This window comes from Poecile atricapillus, chromosome 14, assembly GCF_030490865.1.
Source record: "Poecile atricapillus isolate bPoeAtr1 chromosome 14, bPoeAtr1.hap1, whole genome shotgun sequence".
Classification (NCBI taxonomy): Eukaryota; Metazoa; Chordata; class Aves; order Passeriformes; family Paridae; genus Poecile; species Poecile atricapillus.
Genome location: NC_081262.1, coordinates 11,071,974 through 11,090,187, shown reverse-complemented (window position 1 = coordinate 11,090,187; position 18,214 = coordinate 11,071,974). Strand labels below are relative to the sequence as shown.

General features: G+C 44.4%; 1 protein-coding gene across 2 annotated transcripts in view; it reads right to left on the bottom strand.

Moving 5' to 3' along the window:
• Positions 1-13,373: 13,373 nt before the first annotated feature.
• FAM20C (FAM20C golgi associated secretory pathway kinase) overlaps positions 13,374-18,214 on the bottom strand; it is a 57,707-nt gene continuing 52,866 nt past the window's right edge. For both annotated transcript variants that reach the window (XM_058849846.1, XM_058849847.1), the window contains 5 exons: positions 17,707-17,887; positions 17,063-17,172; positions 15,482-15,563; positions 15,325-15,384; positions 13,374-14,537 (listed from right to left, as the gene is read on the bottom strand). In XM_058849846.1, the coding sequence (XP_058705829.1) occupies positions 14,285-14,537; positions 15,325-15,384; positions 15,482-15,563; positions 17,063-17,172; positions 17,707-17,887 (686 nt within the window). In that variant the 3' untranslated portion in view covers positions 13,374-14,284. The remainder of the gene's footprint in view (positions 14,538-15,324; positions 15,385-15,481; positions 15,564-17,062; positions 17,173-17,706; positions 17,888-18,214) is intronic.

Sequence of the window (18,214 nt, the reverse complement as noted above, 5' to 3'; positions counted from 1 at the left end):
CCAGCTCAGCCTGGAAGCTGCAGCAGCGTGTCCCAACACCCAAACCAGCTCCCAGGAGCTGTTGATTTCTGTGCTGCTTGCACAGAGCTGAGCTGGGGAAGGACTGAGATGTTTACTCTGACAAGAGATCCCCACTGTTCCAGTCTCCACAGTAATTATGGGGGGCAAAGCACTTTCCAGGCACCTTCCCTGCACCTTCTATACAGGCTCAGTGTGAGGTGCAGCCATTAATCAGACAAGCTGTGGGAGATAACTGCTAATTAAGAGCAGTGTGGCTCCCTGAAGTTCCCTCCCTCTTTCTGTCCATGCTGGAAGACATCATTTGCTCTTTGTGCTGGTGTTCAGGAGCAGGTTGTGGTTGGACTCCTCTGCTGAGGAGGGACAGTGTTTGTATAAAACACAGCCCATGTGTGTGTGTGTGCTGAGTGTCCCTGTCCACAGCCACACCACAGAGAGTCCCAGGTGTCCCTATCCCAGTTCTGCAGGAAGAGGGAAGAGGCTGTGGCTGATAGGAAACAACTGGAGAACTTCCATGGGCATCTGACTTTGAATGTCCAAACAGGAGGCCACCAGAATAAAAAGTGTAGCTGGTGTTGGAAAACTCAGCAAGGCTGTGTTGCAACGCCCATTACATCAATGTAAAGAGGATATTTTTTTTGCAGTAATAATCCTCTTAAAGCCAGAAAGCCACCAGTGGGGAAAAGTGCTGCTCAGCATCCGAGCTCCAGAGCAGGACTTGCTGAGTTGACACAAAGGAATGAAGAAAAAACTGTAATCAAAAGTCTGTCTGGATAAATTAGGTGGAAAATTCATGGAAAACACTGAAGTTCCAGCACAGTGAAACCAGAGTAAAAGGAATCAGCCAGGCTCCATGTCCCAGATGTGCTATACCACACTCAGCAGTCTCCAGACAAGGTCACTTCTACCTCAAACACAGTGGAACAGCACCTGCTGCTTTACTTTCCAGCCCAAATCAGCATTTTCACCCTCATCCTCATTTTGTGCTGATGGATCCCTTGTCCCCTATCACATTCACATAAAAAGGGCACTGCTACAAACCACATTAAGTCAGAATTAACTGCAAGAGACTTTTGATGTGACACACCCCTCTTAGGCACTCTTGGCCTTCCCTTGGTGCTGGCTTGGGTGGGTGACAAGAGCCATCAGCAGTTTGGGCTCCTCCAGACCTGGGGGTGGGACAGTGACAGCCCCTTCTTGCCTCTGGAAGGGCGTGGGGAGCAACCTCTGACTGGACCCAAGAGAACCCTTCGTTCCTGCTTGGCTTTGTCCCTAAGCCAGTTTTATCAGTCAAAGGGAATTCTTTCCAGGGAAAATGTAGGGGGAAAGGTCTCTGTCCCTAAGAAGGCCATTTGGGGACAGTCTCTGTCTAAGATTGTTCCCATGCAACCCTCAGCTGGGTCTGGCTTTTTTTTTCTTCACTTCTCTGCTCTTCATCCTTTAAGAGTTGCCTGGGACTTAGGGATGAAAGCCCGCCTCGTTCCCTCAAAGGATCAAATCCATTAGGCCCGTTTCCCAACTTGATTGATGTTTATATCTATTAATTGTTTTCCCTCTCATTTTCTGATTTCCTACTGATATCACAGAAAACCCTGAAGAAAACAATCTTTGATGGAGAATAACATATTTCAGAAGACAACTTCCCACCTCCAGTGTTTGTGGATAATTAGAAGATTGAATATAAATGGCTTGCGAAGCCGCTTATTAATGTATTTTTCTTACCATTACCTAAAATAGTCCATTTCCTTGTGCATTTTGGACATCCCAGGATCCTTTTCCATGCAGAAGGCAAAGGTTACTCCCTCTCTGCCTGCTGTCCATGTTCTGCCAGCTGTGACTTAAGGCAATATTGTATTTTTAGCACTGCTGTGAGATGACTCCTGGTGCTTACGTGCTGCTGCATCTTCCAGGTGCATTAACAAGTGACCAGGATAACCCACACCCTCCCCAAGGGATACCCAGCTCCTGCCAGTCTCCAGAGGTGGACAAATGGAGGTTAAAACACCCAGTGACACCATGAGGTCACAGGAGCAGTTGAGATGAACTCTGGAAATGGAGATTTTCCTCCCCAGTAGCCCTTGGCTCCAGATGAAGGGATGCATTAATGATGGGAAGTGACCTTATCTAAGTCAGGTTAAGATTTTCAACTTTGAACAAAGGCCAAGCTGGGAATTCAATGGAAAAATCTTTTGAGTCATAGTATATGGCAAATTCATATTCAGGACAGATGGTATTTTCTAAAAGTAGCTGTTTACTCCTAGAATTACTCTTCTTCCTTCCTGTGGCATTTTTTTCCCTCATTCTGTGGTTCTTCTGCCCACAAACTTGTCTTTTTCAGTAAATTTCTAGTGACAATTTTACAATCTCTTTAAAAAACCCAGCTATAAAAAACCTCTCTCCCTGTCTATGTCTTCTTACCTTCATGATCCTCTGGGGCAATATCCTACCCTAATTATGGATAAAAGTACAGTATTTAGCTATTTTGGAAAATGTCTTTTATCTTCATACAGGAGGTCTAATTAGAAGTTTAGTCCTTCTTGCTTTTTGTCCAGCTAAATGCCACACTCTCTATTTGTGTTGCTGCCGTTGGTCCCAACTAATTAAGGAAATGAAGAATAGATTGAAAAAAAACCCAAAAGCCTATCTTGGTTTATTTTCTTTTAGAAAACTGATTTCAGCTGCACTCTTTTATCCTCCTTTCACCCTTTGTGAAGGAGAGCAGACTGTTTCAGGTTTCTGCCGCCTTGATCTCTCCCCTCTGACAAATCCCCTCTGGATTTGTGCCCAGCTACAAATAAATCAAGACAGAGCAGGATTTGGCCCAGCAGTCCCATCAGGAGCCAAACACCAAACATGATTTGGCCTGGCCCAAATCATCAGGCACCTTATGGGGCAGAACTAGCCCCAGTTAAATACCTTGAAGTTGCAGTCTGGGTCAGCCTCATGGTCCTGTGACAGGGCTGGGCTCTTGTATTTTCCAGGCAGTCTTGAACATTAGGTTTTCTGTTATTTGAGCCATATTTTCTTTCAGTTTGGACGAAGGTGGCTTTCCACTGGCACCGTATTCATTAGAAGGTCTCTGAGTCCACAGCAGTATTCAAAAGTGTTGCTCATTAAACCTTGGAAAGGAGACAACCTTCCTCTTGTATGATGGTGAGGTTGAAAGATCTTGTAAAAGTCTTCTTTATAGAAATAAAAATAGTCCCAGAAGCACAGCTTTCTGTTTTTTCTTTTTTTTTTTTCTTTTTTTTTTCCCTTTCTTTTATTTCATATTCCACACAGGTTTCTCTGTTAACAATTGCAGCTAATTTTGTCTTCTGTTATTTCTGGATATATTTACGATAACCCCAGAAAAATCTGACAGGGATTCTTCTCTTCACATAACTAACCAGCATTCTTGCTGTAGTGTCTCACTGGTACCCATCACCCTGGTTTCAACACTCATTTCAGATATAAAATTAGAGACACAGATGCTGAATATTCTACCATTCAAAACGCTACATTTTGTTTGGTCTGCTTTTTTCTTTTAACTTTGCACTTCTTATTAAATTAAAGACATCCCAACTCTCAAATTATGGAGCTGCACTTATTTTAGGGATAATTAACAGCAAATGTAGTTATTAACTTGTTTGCTTGAGGGAGAGAGAGAAAAGGTAAGAGAATTATTGTTGGTAAAGCAAAAGAAATAGAAAAAAATCGCTGGCTTCAGATCACACATAATATGTGACTGAAAAAATGGTGCCAAGTGGGAACCTGCAACGCCAAACTGCAATTAAACCTGGCTCACCAAAGCTTGAAAAGCAGATTTTCAGCTGATATGAATGACACAGCACCCTGAGCAGGCAGGCAGCAGCTCCCTTCCCCTGGTAAAATAGCTTCTGCAGGAGCAGAGCTGCTCTGTGCAGGGGACAGAGCTCTCCAAGGCCACGCTGGGCTCCCACAGGAGGAAACCAGGCTCTTTGTGGCTTTGATCCTGACAGGGCAGGGCTGATTCTGAGGCTCTGCCTGCTCCAGTGGGCTCAGGGCAATGGGATGAGTTTAAAGGGGAAAAAGGGTAACCAGCAGATGAAATCCCCACTTTGCTCAGGGCACAGCACAGGATGTGAGATCAGATGTCCCTCTGCAGGGCAGTACCAGAGGGAACTCAAACACCTCCACAGTGGCAGCAGCACCACTGCCAGGGCACCTCAGCTGAGCAGGCTGGGCAGGGATGAACAGAATTTTCAGTTAAAATATTGTAAGGCCACGTGTTAGGAAACAGGTCTGTTAATGAGCATTTTCAGCATCACCTTCTTGTTCTTATTAATTTGTCCCCCGGAGGAAAAAAAAGCTCTTTTCCTTACTGTTCATCTGACTTTTGGTCTTTGAAGCCCTGTTTTTTGTAGCTACATGAAGTTTAAAAAAAAGGATTGGCATTTAGGGAGATAAATCCTACTTTCACTGTCAATCGAACAAAAATACTGTAGGATAAGTCCTGCAGGTAAATTTCCATGGAAGATTCTGTCCATCTTCCTTGCCTGGGTGGGTCCATTCTCCAGATCTCTTCCCAATGTCCCTGTCCTTGTTTGGGCTTGGTCTTATATCTCCACCTCTGTTTTATGTTGCTGAAGTGGAAGTGTGTACATTATTAAAGCAGCTGCCTTAGACACAGTCAGGTTTTCCCCATCAGAGCCTTTTCATAAATCTGGGCATGCAGAACTTCAACAATCTTTAATGCTGCTGTAGGGGTAGGGAAGACCAGCTCCTTTCATTGGCAAGCACCAAGCATATTTCTGCAGTCAGACACAGAGCAATGGTCTCATGAGCAATACTTATTTCCACCATTGTTCATGCTCATGCCAAAGATTAATCTCTTTGCCCACAGCAGACTCCTTGTCTGATTTATTTGTGTGTATGAAAGGGACCCTTCCCGGGGCTCTGGCTCTGGGCACTCATTGCAAGGACATCCAATTACCAGTTCATCACTTTATTTTGATTAAATGATAGTTATGATGAACAGCCCCACTTGGATTGTGTCCTCTGCTCCTCTGTGTGGCTATTAACACATGCCCAGCACTGGCTACACAAGAGAGCAGCCCTTGCCTGCATGCAAAGCCAGCTGGACTCTAAAAGAGCCTTTGTAGTGACTTCAGACAACCTTGGAGCCAGGCTCTCATGTAAAGTATCACAAGCTGGTAGTGATAATAATTTGCTTTTTCAATCACAGGAAACTCCATGCTTCTAGATGCAACTGGCTCAAACAAATACATATTCAAATGAGAACACACCATAGGTGGGAAGAGAAATATAATTGCACCCAATTTTGCAGTTGCACTTGTCCTCCAGGAGCTAAAATGGGATTTTTAATATACTTATTTTGAATATGTGCATCTGCTCTGTCATTTTTGCATAATGAGCACATTCCTGATACTTAAAGAATTAGCTTCCCTCTTACTAAGATATAGGCAAAATGAGGCATGCTGTTATTCATGTATTTATTTATTCATTCATTTATTTTTTTTTTGTGTGAAGCATACTGGGCAATCCATCTTGTTCCAAGGAAAACCCCAGGGGATATGGAGAAGGCTCAGCATTCAGCTCTGAACTCAATTATCACAAATCTCATCCTATAAATTAGAACATGTTGCAGAGAAAGAAGAAAATGCAGCTCCCTGTAATACAATCCCTGAAAGAAAGAGAGAGAGAGAGAGAAAGAGAGAAAGAAAAATGCTTTTGGACAGATACCTTGAGAAATGCAGGGGAGGGAGTTTATCCAGTCACCCCCAGAGCCAAGCTGCAGCAAGGGAAGGGGCCACGAGCTGTACTTCCAAATATGTTTATCCATTCATGGTTTCACAGACAGAGCAAAGTCCAAAGCACAGTTCTAGACACGGGCAACCTACACCAGCCTCCACTCCAGGATGTACCCGGAGCCCAGGCATGATCCTTCCCACAAAGGTAAGCAAATTTTCTTGCTCAAGTGAACCAAATAATGAGCTTTTCTTTCCCCTTTTAATGACTCAACAGATAGCTCTAAAAATACATTATTTCCCAGAGCAATTCAGCAGCTAGGAACCCATCAGGAGAGCACCCACAGGATATTCCCACAGCAGGACTTAGGCCCATGGTGAGTGACCCACAGAGCTGCTCCACAGCTGCAGGACATGCTGTGAATGCAGGAATGCTGTGTATAAGAGGTTTCCAGGAAAAAAAAATCTCACCAGCTCTTGGGTTTTGACGTGTTTGTAGCACCAGTGCTGCTAACAGGTTGACAGAGATGATATTTTCCTCCAAGTGACGTTCGTAAGAAGGTGTGATTCACAAGCAGAATAATTGCTGTAGTCCTTCTATTGACTTCACTTCCAGCCAAAGCTGGACACCCACGTGTGCCTGGGAATAGGGGAGCAGGGTGTGCCAAGCGTGCTGATGCAGCACAGAAGCTCTGGAAGCAGGATAAAACTCACTGATATTGGTGCATTGCTGATTTTATTTAAATAGTGCTCCTATTTAAGCATGTTTCCTTGTTTTATATAACTTTTGAAACTTATTTGGGTTCTGAATTATCCTGGGCAGCTGCCATAGCCTTTGTGGCAGTGTCACTGTCCCTACAGCTTTGCTCTGAAGGTGTCTCAGATGGCCGAGCAGCACAGACAACAGCTGCTCCATGTTGTGCTGGTTTAGTTGAATCACTGCAAAGGGGCTTGAAGGCTGATGAGTGAATAAGAAGCTTCTTGCCTGGCTGAAGCAGTGTCTAACCAGTCAGCTCACCACCATTCCTAGCACCAGAGGGGACTGGAAAGCACTCTCAGGCTGCTGTGGGATGCTGTCAGAAAGGCAACATCCCTGCAAATTGCCAGCATTCCCCGTTGGAATTGTTCAGTCTGGGGTGCCAAGTGTGGAGACCTGGTAAAAAAAGTGTCTGAACCTCTCAAAATGCTAATCAAGCATCACAGGCTTGAGGTAGGAAGCTCTAATAAGGGTGAGGATGTGTGAGATGTGTGAGATGTTGTCATAAATATGCAGCAGCCTGACAGCTGGAGACTGCACAGGATGATGTAGTCCGTATATTTTTCTTTTGACTTCTTGCCCTCCCTCCTTGGTAGGGAATATCTGTTTTCTCCTGTTGCAAAAATGAAACCCATGTAAACAGCTAAGACCCTTCTCTTTAACCAGGAACCACATATACCAGCACCAGGTCAAATAAAACACCTGTAATTTTTAACATCCCCATTTCCAGGGTGTTTCTCAGAAGCTCAGGTGAGCAGCTCTGTATCTCTGCAGCTGCTGTAGGCTGGATCCAAAGAAAATTGAAACAGCTGGGAAGGTTTCCATTAACTTCACTAGATTGGGCCCTGTAACAGGAAAACACTCCTAATTTCAGGCTTCATGGGATGGCTCTGCCATTGCCTCTTTAAGAGGTGAAAAAAATGCACTGTGGGGACCACACATCCTGGACACTGCTGATTTTTCCACTATAGAATCATAGGAATGTTTAGGTTGGAAAAGACCTCTAAGACCATTGAGCCCAGCCACTAACCCAGCCAAGTCCACACTAAGTCCTGTCCCTCAGAGCCACATCATTAAATCCCTCCAGGGATGGAGACTCAGCCCTGTCTGGGCTTCTCCTGAAAGAAGAGCTTCCTTCCACTTCCTGCATCAAACCTGAAGACTGCCAGCAGGCTCCTCTTGCTTACCCTGCTCTGAAGAGCTGCTTGAGCCTTCAGGACAGCCAGGAACCAGGAGAGCACCCCACACAAACACTCTGGTGTTGGAGCAGTGCTGGAAGCTCAAAACACCAGGTTCAGTGCAAGTGCCAAGATAACAGCTGGAGTTGGGAGGACCTGTAGGTGATGAATCAATGAGGTTGGGTTATTTCTTACACCAGATACAGGGGTTGCTTGTGCCAATAATGTTTATGATCCCTCATGATACATTTAAGAAGGAACAAGTGATTTCACAGGAACTAAAGAATCCTAGAATTGTTGGAGTTGGAAGGGATGTCCAAGACAATCTCATTCCAGCATCCCTAGACCACATTCCCCTAGACCAGGTTCCTAAAGTCCCATCCAACCTGGCCTGGAGCACTTCCAGGGATTATCACACAAGCTCCTCTTTCAGTCTACCAGACATGTCACCATGTCAGGGCTCTGAAGGCACAACCAATGTGAGGAAACTTGCTGCAAAACTGGAGACTAAAGTTCACTTCCAGCATTTAAAAAAGTCCTAATTACAATGCAAAGAGTTGGCTCAAGTCATAAATAATGAATGTTGGTGTTTAGTCAGGCAAAACCACAACCATTAAAAATGGAAATCCAGTGCAAATCAGTGAAGCAAACATCTAGAAATAGAGAGAAAAGATAAACAATAATAATAAATTATTAAAGCTTATAACTAATAAAGCCATGGGAATGTCAAAGAGACCATTCATCTGTAAATGGGGCAGTGAAGAAGATAATCTACCTAAATTCTGCATCTGTAAAACTCTCACTGGCTTCACTGATTAGGAAGGAGTTGCTTAAAAATCAGCAGAAAGGGCTCTGATTTGATATAGAAAACAACACAAACTTCACTCAATGGACAAACCAGAAATGCCTTTTATCATTGCTATTTATAAATGCTGTCTGTGGCAAAGATTTCTGGCTCATAAATTGTTATGGTGAAGGACTACCAGGAAAAGCTACAAGGAAAGCCCCCTGCAGTTTTGGATAGCCTGATTTGCTTAGTTTACAAATCAGATTTTTGCTCCATCTCCAAAGTTCAGCCTGTGATCAGAGCAATAAGTACTGCTCCTGGCTCAGGTGCAGGTGTTTACAGGAGTGGATTTGACCATCAGCTTGCCTCTGTCATCTTTGAGTTGTTTCTTTCCCCCAGCATCCTCAGCTGCATTCCTTACATTTTGCTTACAGCTTTAGCTCTTATTTCTCATTTCTGTGTGTGTGAGGATTCAGAAGATGCAGGCAGGTTGATTTATGGCCCCTTCTGCAGGCACCCAGGTGCTCCAGGGATCACCGCGTTCCAGCAGGCTCCAGCCCCACTCTGGAGCGACACACGGCTCCAGCACAGCCCCAGCAGCTGCAGGGCTGAGATTTGAAATTCTCTGTCCTAAGTCACCCCAGGATGTATTTTAAAGTAGTGTCAAGGTCAACTAGCAGATGCTGTAGGTGGTTTTGTGCGTGTGTCTGTCAGTCAGCACCTTTCCAGAAGTGTCAGAGGAATTTATGATGAGATCCTAATGCAATTCATTACTGTGGCCAAGGCACAACGTGACCCAGATTCCCACATTCACAGAAGTGGAGAGTGCTCTGATCTGACATCTCCAATTCTGAGATGTTCTACTTTGGTTCCAGCTGCCGATTCCATCTGCAAGCTGCTGGGTTTGGGCCCACACCTGAGCAAGATCCAAGGCATAACATGAGTTACTCGTGACAGGGGATGGGGCTGCTTGTGTGGGAAGGTCATTTGAAAGAGAGGAGCTGATCTCCCAGCACCTAAATCCTCAGAGAAAAGATTGGATTTCACAATGTGAGCTCAAAACCGCCTTAGCTGGTCATCATAATTACATCAGTCACATAAAAGGAAAACCTTGGAAAGTGTTTAATATGTCTAAAAAGGTGGAGCAGCAGGTATTTCAGCAGCTCTCTTCTAGACACAAATCTTTGCCCATTGGAGGAAGAGGAATTGGTACTGCCAAATCAACAGCCTCCTTTTTGCTGATGCTTCATTTCTAACCATGGCCAGAACTTGTCTGACCTCAATTCTCAAGTCTTTTGACCCACCAAATTGAATTGCTTTTAATTTTTTTCTAGCCAGCCCCCCAAAGCATTGAAGTGGTACTTTACTGATGCAAATGTAGAAGGGAGCAGATAATTGAGTTTGATCTGGTCAGAAAGAGTTATGGCTGGAGGCTACCTATGAAGACTTTTAGCATAAAACTATTATTCTCAAGAAATCCAGCAGCTTCCAACTGGTGGAAACTTGAAATTCCATGTGAAAACTCATCCCACAACACTAAAAATTTCCTCCAAACACTCAAGTTAGTTTCAAAAGAATTTTCCTTGTGCACAACTCTTTCTGTGTATTGAGCCCCAAATAAACAACCATGGGCAAGAAATTCCGTAGGAACAACTGATAGCTGGAATAATTTCTGAAAAATGAACTTTGTGGTTATGTACTCAGTGCTAGAAGAAAAGATTGCTCCCTCAGGATGTAAATTACCAGTGCTCCAGTGTGTGTCCAGCTCTGAGCTGGACACTCAGCACCTTCAGGCTGGGTCACAAGAGCCTTGCTGGCAGTCATGAGGGGGCCTGGGCGTGCCAAGGGGACAAAGGGGACAATGCCATTGCTGCAGTGGACTGCAGGGTGTCCCCCTTGGACCCACACCACTACAGGCCCACTAGATGGAACCAGAACTCCCTTTGGATGCTCCTCCCTGGAACGCCCACTTGAGACAAGTTCATTTTCAGTTCAGAGCCCAAGGGCAGCAGTCAGGCTGAAATCCCAGTTTCCCTCCTCCTACACAACACATCTCGCTGCTGCTTACACTGCAATCTGCTCCAGGCTTCCAGCTTGTGTATACATCACGGGCTCTGCTGATCACAACACTGATACCTACTTCAAACAATCAGAGCTTTTTGCCTGCAATTTCCCTTTGATACTTAAATAACAGAAAAAACCACAAAAACAAATGAGGCTCTCCTCTGAATTACTCAGGAGAATACGGTAAGCTATTCTGCGCTGTCAGATACCGTTGTAATTAGGTGCTTTTAGAAATATATTATGTCTTTTATCTGTTATTTACTGTGCATGCTGTATTTATTGTGCTGAACGCATTATGCCCCTGACAGGCTACCGCAGATTTCTCAGTGTGTTAATTGTCTGGGCCCTGCTGCTACACCCACTTTTGAGATTCAGAGACAAACCAGTTGAATTCTGACATTTATTTATCTTCCTAGAATGAATATTTTTGTCTGGTAAATATGTAGGGCTCCTAAAGAGACCTTACACCAAGTCACAGTAATCCTCCTCAGTTCCTGGATTACTGACCAAACACACAGCAACAGCCCTTTCAGAGCCAAGGGCTCATATAGCAACATCCTTTGCCTAAAGACAAACCCACAAGGTTTCCAGAAGGAATTCAGGCCAGCTGTGTCTTGGGACAGTGCAGATGCACCCCAAAAGTGGGGGTTGCCCCTCCCTGGGCTGTGCAGAGCCATCCTCAGGGCTGTGTTAGCCCATGAACTGAAAGGCAGAGCCAAAGTTCACTCTCTGCCTCCAGTTTCCCATCTCGTGCCCACTCACCCCTGCCCACAAATAAAAGGAATAGCAGAATAAGGCAATAATTCTTTTCCCTTCCCAAAAACCTAGAAACTGAGCATGAGTCAAAGCTCCAGCTGCCTGGCAGCGGGAATGCAAACACACCAGAGCTTCCTGGTGGATACCAAGAAGTAACTCCACAGCCTGTTTAATTAATCATCCCTTCCAGCCCTGCAGTATCCTCCAGACCAGCCGTGTCCTCAGCTACCCTGACCCCAGGTGGGGTCTGGACTCAGCTCTTGCCCATCTCCTGAGCACCCTGCAGTGAGTTTAGGCTTGCATTGCCCATCTGGGGCTCATTCACCCCAGTTTCTCATCAGAGGCAGGAAGAAAGGAAACCTCTTTGCACGTGAGCCAGCGTCTCCATCCTTCCAAGGCACGTGCATGACTCATGCTAAAGAAAAGCTTCCCCTTCAGCTTTTCTGTATGCTTAATTTCAGACTAGAAATGAGAAGAATCTTTATAAGTCTAGAAAGCTGCAGCACAGAGCTTACAAGGGGAAGCATGAAAGTCCAGGAGAAGAAAGAAACTGGAGGCCTTCAGAACTCTTTACAATGTGACAAGGATTTATGACCTTTAGTTCTTTATACCCCTTACAAACACTACTTATTCCATACAAAACAACACTTAATCTATGAAAACACTACTAATTTTGCTTATAGAAATTCAGAACCAGATCCATAACAGCAAGTTCATATCCCTGACAGCACCAGGCAGCCTTCTGCAGAGACCTTCAGCTTGAACCACTCTGCCAGGAGCTCCTGAGCTGCACCCAGCCTCCAAAGAGCCAAACCTCCACTGATCTGATCCTCTGAACAAAGAGGCTGCCAAGTGCTACTTTCCAAAAGCAAACCAGGTATGCTGAGCTGATACCAGAAGCAGAAAGCAGAGCTGCCCTGGGAAGGTGATTCCATAGCTTCTCTGCTGTCCTGGCACAATTTCATGGCGAGAAAAAGCTGCACCTGAAGGAAAACCACAGCCAGGCAATGAAGATAGACCAAGGATAACACAACCCATTTCACCTTTTTATAGTCCCATGTTTTATTTTGGGTTTTTTTTTTTTGGCTAATGGGGAGAGAACACTGCAGTTCCAGTGCTGTGTTGCAGAGGAATCCTTGTCAGCATAGGTGGGTCTTCAAAAGTGAAAAAAAGCCATGGGATAACCCAGAAATTTTCCAAGATCATGCACAGTTGTACAATTTGAGATATTCTGTTGTCTTTGCAAGCCATGTATGTGAGAGCCATGGGAATTCAAAATGGGCAATAAAACATAAGAGACATGTGATTTTCAGTGATAATATATCAACCTAAGAAGTGAATGAGCCCATATAGCAGCTTTTTCTCTCATTCATAATTTTAATATGCTGAAATGCCTACATTTTAGTCTACCTGGCTTTTAAAGTATATGGTTATGAATCCCTGGGAAAAAAGACATCAAATGAAATAAATGGCAGCTTTGAATTATAGTTGTGATGAGCATTGTCATAATAAATTCTCTCCTCACCCAGAGGAGCGATGAGGGATTCCTGCTGTACCACACCACGTTTTCACAAGTCAAATACAGCCACGTGTTCAATTTATAGCTTGCTTTTGGGCTGAAAGTCTCCACAGATCTTGAATGAATGCAGCTGAGCACGATTCAAGGCTATTTGGATAAGAATACCATGTTTCCAGCTAATTTAGGCTGAGATTTTCGAGGTTGTGCAAGGGCTTTTGCAGCCCAAGTCAGAGGCACTGGTGTTTCTGAATTCTCTGGGCAGCGTGTCAAGGCATAATCTTTGAGAGGTGCTGCTCCACAGCTTGTTTCTACAGCCATAATTGCAAGAGGAAGGGATATTGAAATGACAGTCAAAACAAAGCTTTCACAGGAAAGATTAACCCTTTTCAACACCCTGGCCCTTTTTGGCACTGCAGTGTGTATTAATCACCAATTCCCTGCTCCAGCTCCAATTCTGCTGCTGCAAAAAGGGGATGACAATTTAAAAAGCCACTTCTGGGACACTTGGCTGGGGCACAGAGCTTTGCTCTGAACAAGATGAATGAATCCATTTAGACAAGATGGCTACACATTTTGCATATCTTTATTGCACTTTTACCACGTTGCAAACAATTCCACAAAAATGCTGCAAAAGTAAGCCTAGAGCTGCTGAAAGCAGCTTTTTACCCATATATGTATATATTTACACAAAACTATCAAAAGCAAAATTGAAAAGTAGCAGCTCAGCTATGATAGTCTAGAAAGATAAGAGCTGCCACCTCCTTATGGACAAATAGTACAACTTGTCATTTTACATCACTTTGTAAAACCAACATTCAAGTATTCCTGTCAAAGCACAATTAGTGAAATTCCCTTCTGGTAACCCCTGTATTTATTATCATTATTATTATAATTATTATTATTTTTTGCCTTTAAAAGTTCATAATGCCTTAACCCTTTAAATGCTGAGTAGCTGGGGGGAAAATAAGCATTCAATTTAAATAAGATACAGTGGATTAGAGCACTTAAAGGGTTAACACAAAATACTAAGTGGACTGTCACCACAAATAAAGTGTGAGTCACAAAACTATGCTGTCCCTCTTAGTTAAATTTGGAAAGTAGGTCTGGGGTTTCATAGATATACCATATATAAATACAAAATATTAAGTAAAGGCCTCCTTTCTATACAAAAAGGACAGGAGGTGTTTTGCTATCAGACTGTTGTCTGTCAGTGATTGAGTATTTTCTGAATCTTTTCAGAATCTCTCTTCAGGAACTAATGAAAAGCAACACATTAGACTTATTTTTCTTAATGAACTAATCCTTTGCAGAGTCTACACTTTACCTACTTTGGGAACAATTATATCTCATTTCTGAATTCACTGAATTCACAAAGTGGCATACACAGTCTTTTGCAAGACTTTTTTGTTGTTGTTTTGTTTCCTTTTCTTCTTTGAATCTTGAATCGGCTGGTAAAAACGTAGTCTTGCCATTTCACTACCTCTCGGTGGTAACAGTGTTCACATCCGTGTTAAAGTCATTTTCAACCACATTGTCATAACCATCCTTCTCTATGCAGTCACTGACAGCCTTGAGGACAATCCGCAGCCGCCTGTCCATCGCCTCCAAGTGAGGCTGGTAGAGGATTGGAGCTATTTTATCTTTTAGCAAAGATTCTTTCATCAGGAGACTGAGTTTGTATTCCTCCTTGGCTAACAGCTGTAATCGCAGATAGGTAGACTTCCTGATTCTAAGGGGAAAAGGAGAAAAAAAAATGCAAATGAGTTATTTCCATTACTGTTGATCTGGACAGTGCTGAAAGGCTTATAGCTAACTACAACAGTAGTGTAAGAGCCTATTCTGTGATCTGAAATGATGAGAAGCAGGCACTGTCACAGTCCTAATGAGCAGCTGGCATTGTTACCTGGCCACCAGTCTTTTGGGGCTCTTTGAGGTGCAGAGGTTTTGGAGCACGGATCCCTGGGGCAGTGCAGGCAGCCCTCACATCCCTCACCTGGAGAAGCACCAAGTGGAGCTGGTGCAGCATCCATAGGGCCACGTCCATCTTGGCAATGACACGTGTGACACGTGTGGCACTGAGCAGGGACACGTGTGACAGCAGCAGAGGCTCCTCAGGCTCACCCTGCAGGGCTGCCCAGAGCCCTCACAGACACAGAGCTCACCCTGCAAAGCTGAAACTCCAAATGTACCTGGCCCCTCTGCAAAGCCTGGCCATGGGCTCCAAGGAAAGCTGTTGAGAAGCATGAGAACAAGCTGGGATTTTGTCACTTGACTTCCATGGGATGTGTATTTTGCCTTAAAGCTTCTCTCCCAACAGCTCACAGCCGTGCTCCTGCAAGGTCCTGATCCCAAGAGAGCGTTTAACGTGGCAGTGCCAATGCTCAGGGCTAGCTGGGCAGGATCACACCATCTCCTCCTCCCCACAGTGTGCAATCAAAGTTTCACTTGAACATTTTCAGTCCTGTTAGTGGAAACCATGGTACAAACCAGGAAACACCTCCAGAGGAAAAACATACCTGCAGCACTGGTTTAAAGGCACCAATATGGAAAGTTCATCATGGGAATATTTTCCAAACCTATTTAAAGATAAGAGAAAGAATGTAACAAAGGCTATTTTAAAGACAGATTTTTTCTTTTTCCTTTAACCCCAGAAAGATTATTAAAGATATTTACCCTCTTCCATTATCTAAGTGGATAATAAAAGTTTCATTTCCAAACTTCTCAAAGGTTTCGTAGTGATGTCGATCCATGTTACCTATGGAACAAAGAGAAGAAAAAAGACCATTCTCATTCTGGCTTGAGCCTGCAGGTCAGGGCAATGCAAAAGCCCAGTGCTTCCCAAAAACAATGGCTGGGTAGAGCAGAGAAAGCAGCAAACCTGCAGAGCTCATTTGCTCCTACTGTGGGCACCCCAAAGTGTGTGATACCAGGAGGGCTGTTACACCTCAGGCAGCTTTTTAAGTTCTCTCTGGCTTTCAGACTTGATCTCTAAAGGGCCCATCAGGAGACAAAGCCAAGCTTCCCACCCTCCAGCAACCCCTCCTGGGGTACAGCAAAAACCCCTTTCCAGCACAACAGCACCTCAGCTGTTTGGGGGGCCCGATCTCCTGTAGGGCAGCTGTGTCCTAAGCCAGCAGAGCTCCCTTCCCTGGGGGCAAGGAGCCCTGCTGCTGCAGCCTGGGGTCTGTAGGGCGTGTGAAGCACACATGGTACCTGTGACAGGTGCAGGGCTTTGCTCAGGGAGGAGAAAATTCCTGCTTTGAGCAGGGGTGTTAATCCTGATCACTTTGTTAATACTGCATTCAGCTTTCTGAACCCCAGCCAAACATCCTGGTTTTCCTCTGGCCAGAGCTTTGGCCCAGTTGCTGACTGCCTGGAAAGCCAGAACAGTACCATGGCTGGAAGAGATGGATCAGGATGGTCCTGATCTGCACAGCTCTCCCTGACTGATCTGCTTTTTAAGGTCAATGTGCAGAGCACTGCTGCCAAGCTATGAATTTTGTCTCTGTGGTGGGGTCCTTGAGCCACTTATAGACGGTACATATGGCTCCTGAGCTGTCACCTGGCCTCTCCTGCTGCAGCATATTCAGGAATCTCAGTGGGGGCAATGGCACAGGATGTGTCCATGCTGGCACGTGCCCAAGGATCAAGGATGCAGGTTGGCAACTTAAAGGTGTATTGGCTGCAGCAGGAAAGGTTTCATATGAGAATGAGAATTAGGCGTGGAATGGGTCACTATTACCTGGTTGTAAATAATTATTTTATTGAGATCAGGTTGCACAAACAGAAAAAATCCTGATACAATCCACAGCTGCCTTTGTGACAAAGCAATGTCCCTCCCCCCCCCACCCTGACATTTTATAGAGAAGCAGCAGAGAACACTCCTGCAGGATGAAAACAAAGCACCAGTAATGAGCAGTCCTTGCATGTGCATCCAGGAGCTATATATTACAGGGGTAAAGCACTCACTAAAGCAAACTGTGAAGCCCTTCACTGCTGTGAAGGAGACTGGCCTGACCTGCATTCATCACCACTCTGCATTTCTGAACATCTTTGTTCCTTTAATCTGCACTGATGGGAATACATAACCATGTAAATCTGCATTTTCTCATCATCATCTAGAACAGCATATAAAGTAAATGCAGCTTCAACCACGCTTTAGCAAACTGCTGAGCTATGCAGAGCAGTGCAGAAAGAAATGGTTTTTATTCTAATTAAATGTTGCATTTAATTTTTGAAAGAGATGAAACATACCCATTAGGAAATCAAAAACTGTCATATCCATTATATCCAGAATTCTGGTCCCACTGTCGTATGGGGGTGTTTGTTTAACCTCTTCACAATAATCTGGATCAACTTCCCATCTGGAAAAGGCAGTATTTTGATATTTTATGTGACATACAAAGTTTACTGAAAATAACAAAAAAATGTTATTTTGCAAGGATCTACTTGTGTCATGTTCAATTGAGGGCAGGGTTGGGTAGAGGCAGCAAATTCCAGCAATGCAGGCAAGCAAGGAAGATTGTGACTGATGAAAAAAAAAAGAAAATCACAAGACTGAAAACTATCCAGCCAGTAGGTTCAGGATTTAGGAGACTAGCTGCAGCATCAGTCATATGGTGCAAGCATCTGAGACTTGTTTAGGGCTGCTGAGAGCAGGGAATCTTTCTCCCTCTGATAGGACTTAGACAGGTCCTGTTGCATCCTGTCTACACCACTGCAGGTATCTGCCCCGTGAGGGAATTGTGCCACTGAAAGTGCTTTTGGGTTCAGGACCATGGACTGGAGCTCCTGGCATGTGCCCTGTCCCTTCCCAGGGAAAACCCAGCTGCTCTCCCGAGGCCAGGGACTGGGTTATTTCCCCGTCACCCTGTGCAGCTTTGCTCACCACTACTCACTCTGCTTTCTTGCGCTTGTGGTAGGAACGTCTCCAAGGGTTTCTCCAGGTTTTCCTTTTTGCTAATGACAAATCAGGCAGGAAAGCAGCCAGAGACCCTTCGATCTGATCTGGTTTCCCACACAGGGCGTGCTCTGTTGAGCAGTAGTAGGAGCATTCCCCATAGAAGCAGATGTTGTTGGCTGACAAAGAAAGGAGAAGAGCTTTAAAGCCTACACTTAAATTAGTACTGAGAATTTATAAAAGCACTGATGTATGTAGGAGCAGAAATAAATCCAGACCCCTGTTACCACACGTAGTTTTCCTCCACTGAAACCACTAGAAAGACATTGATTTCAGTGGCTGGGATCATGCCCTGTGCTAAGCTCTCTGTGACTATATCCAATCTATTTATATTCTCCAAACCATTTTTTCTTTTAATCCTGTCCTTTCTCCTTTCATTTTCCCAGACTGATACATTACTTGGGACCTATTTGCTACCCCAGGCTGGAACAAGTGGCATGTGCCCA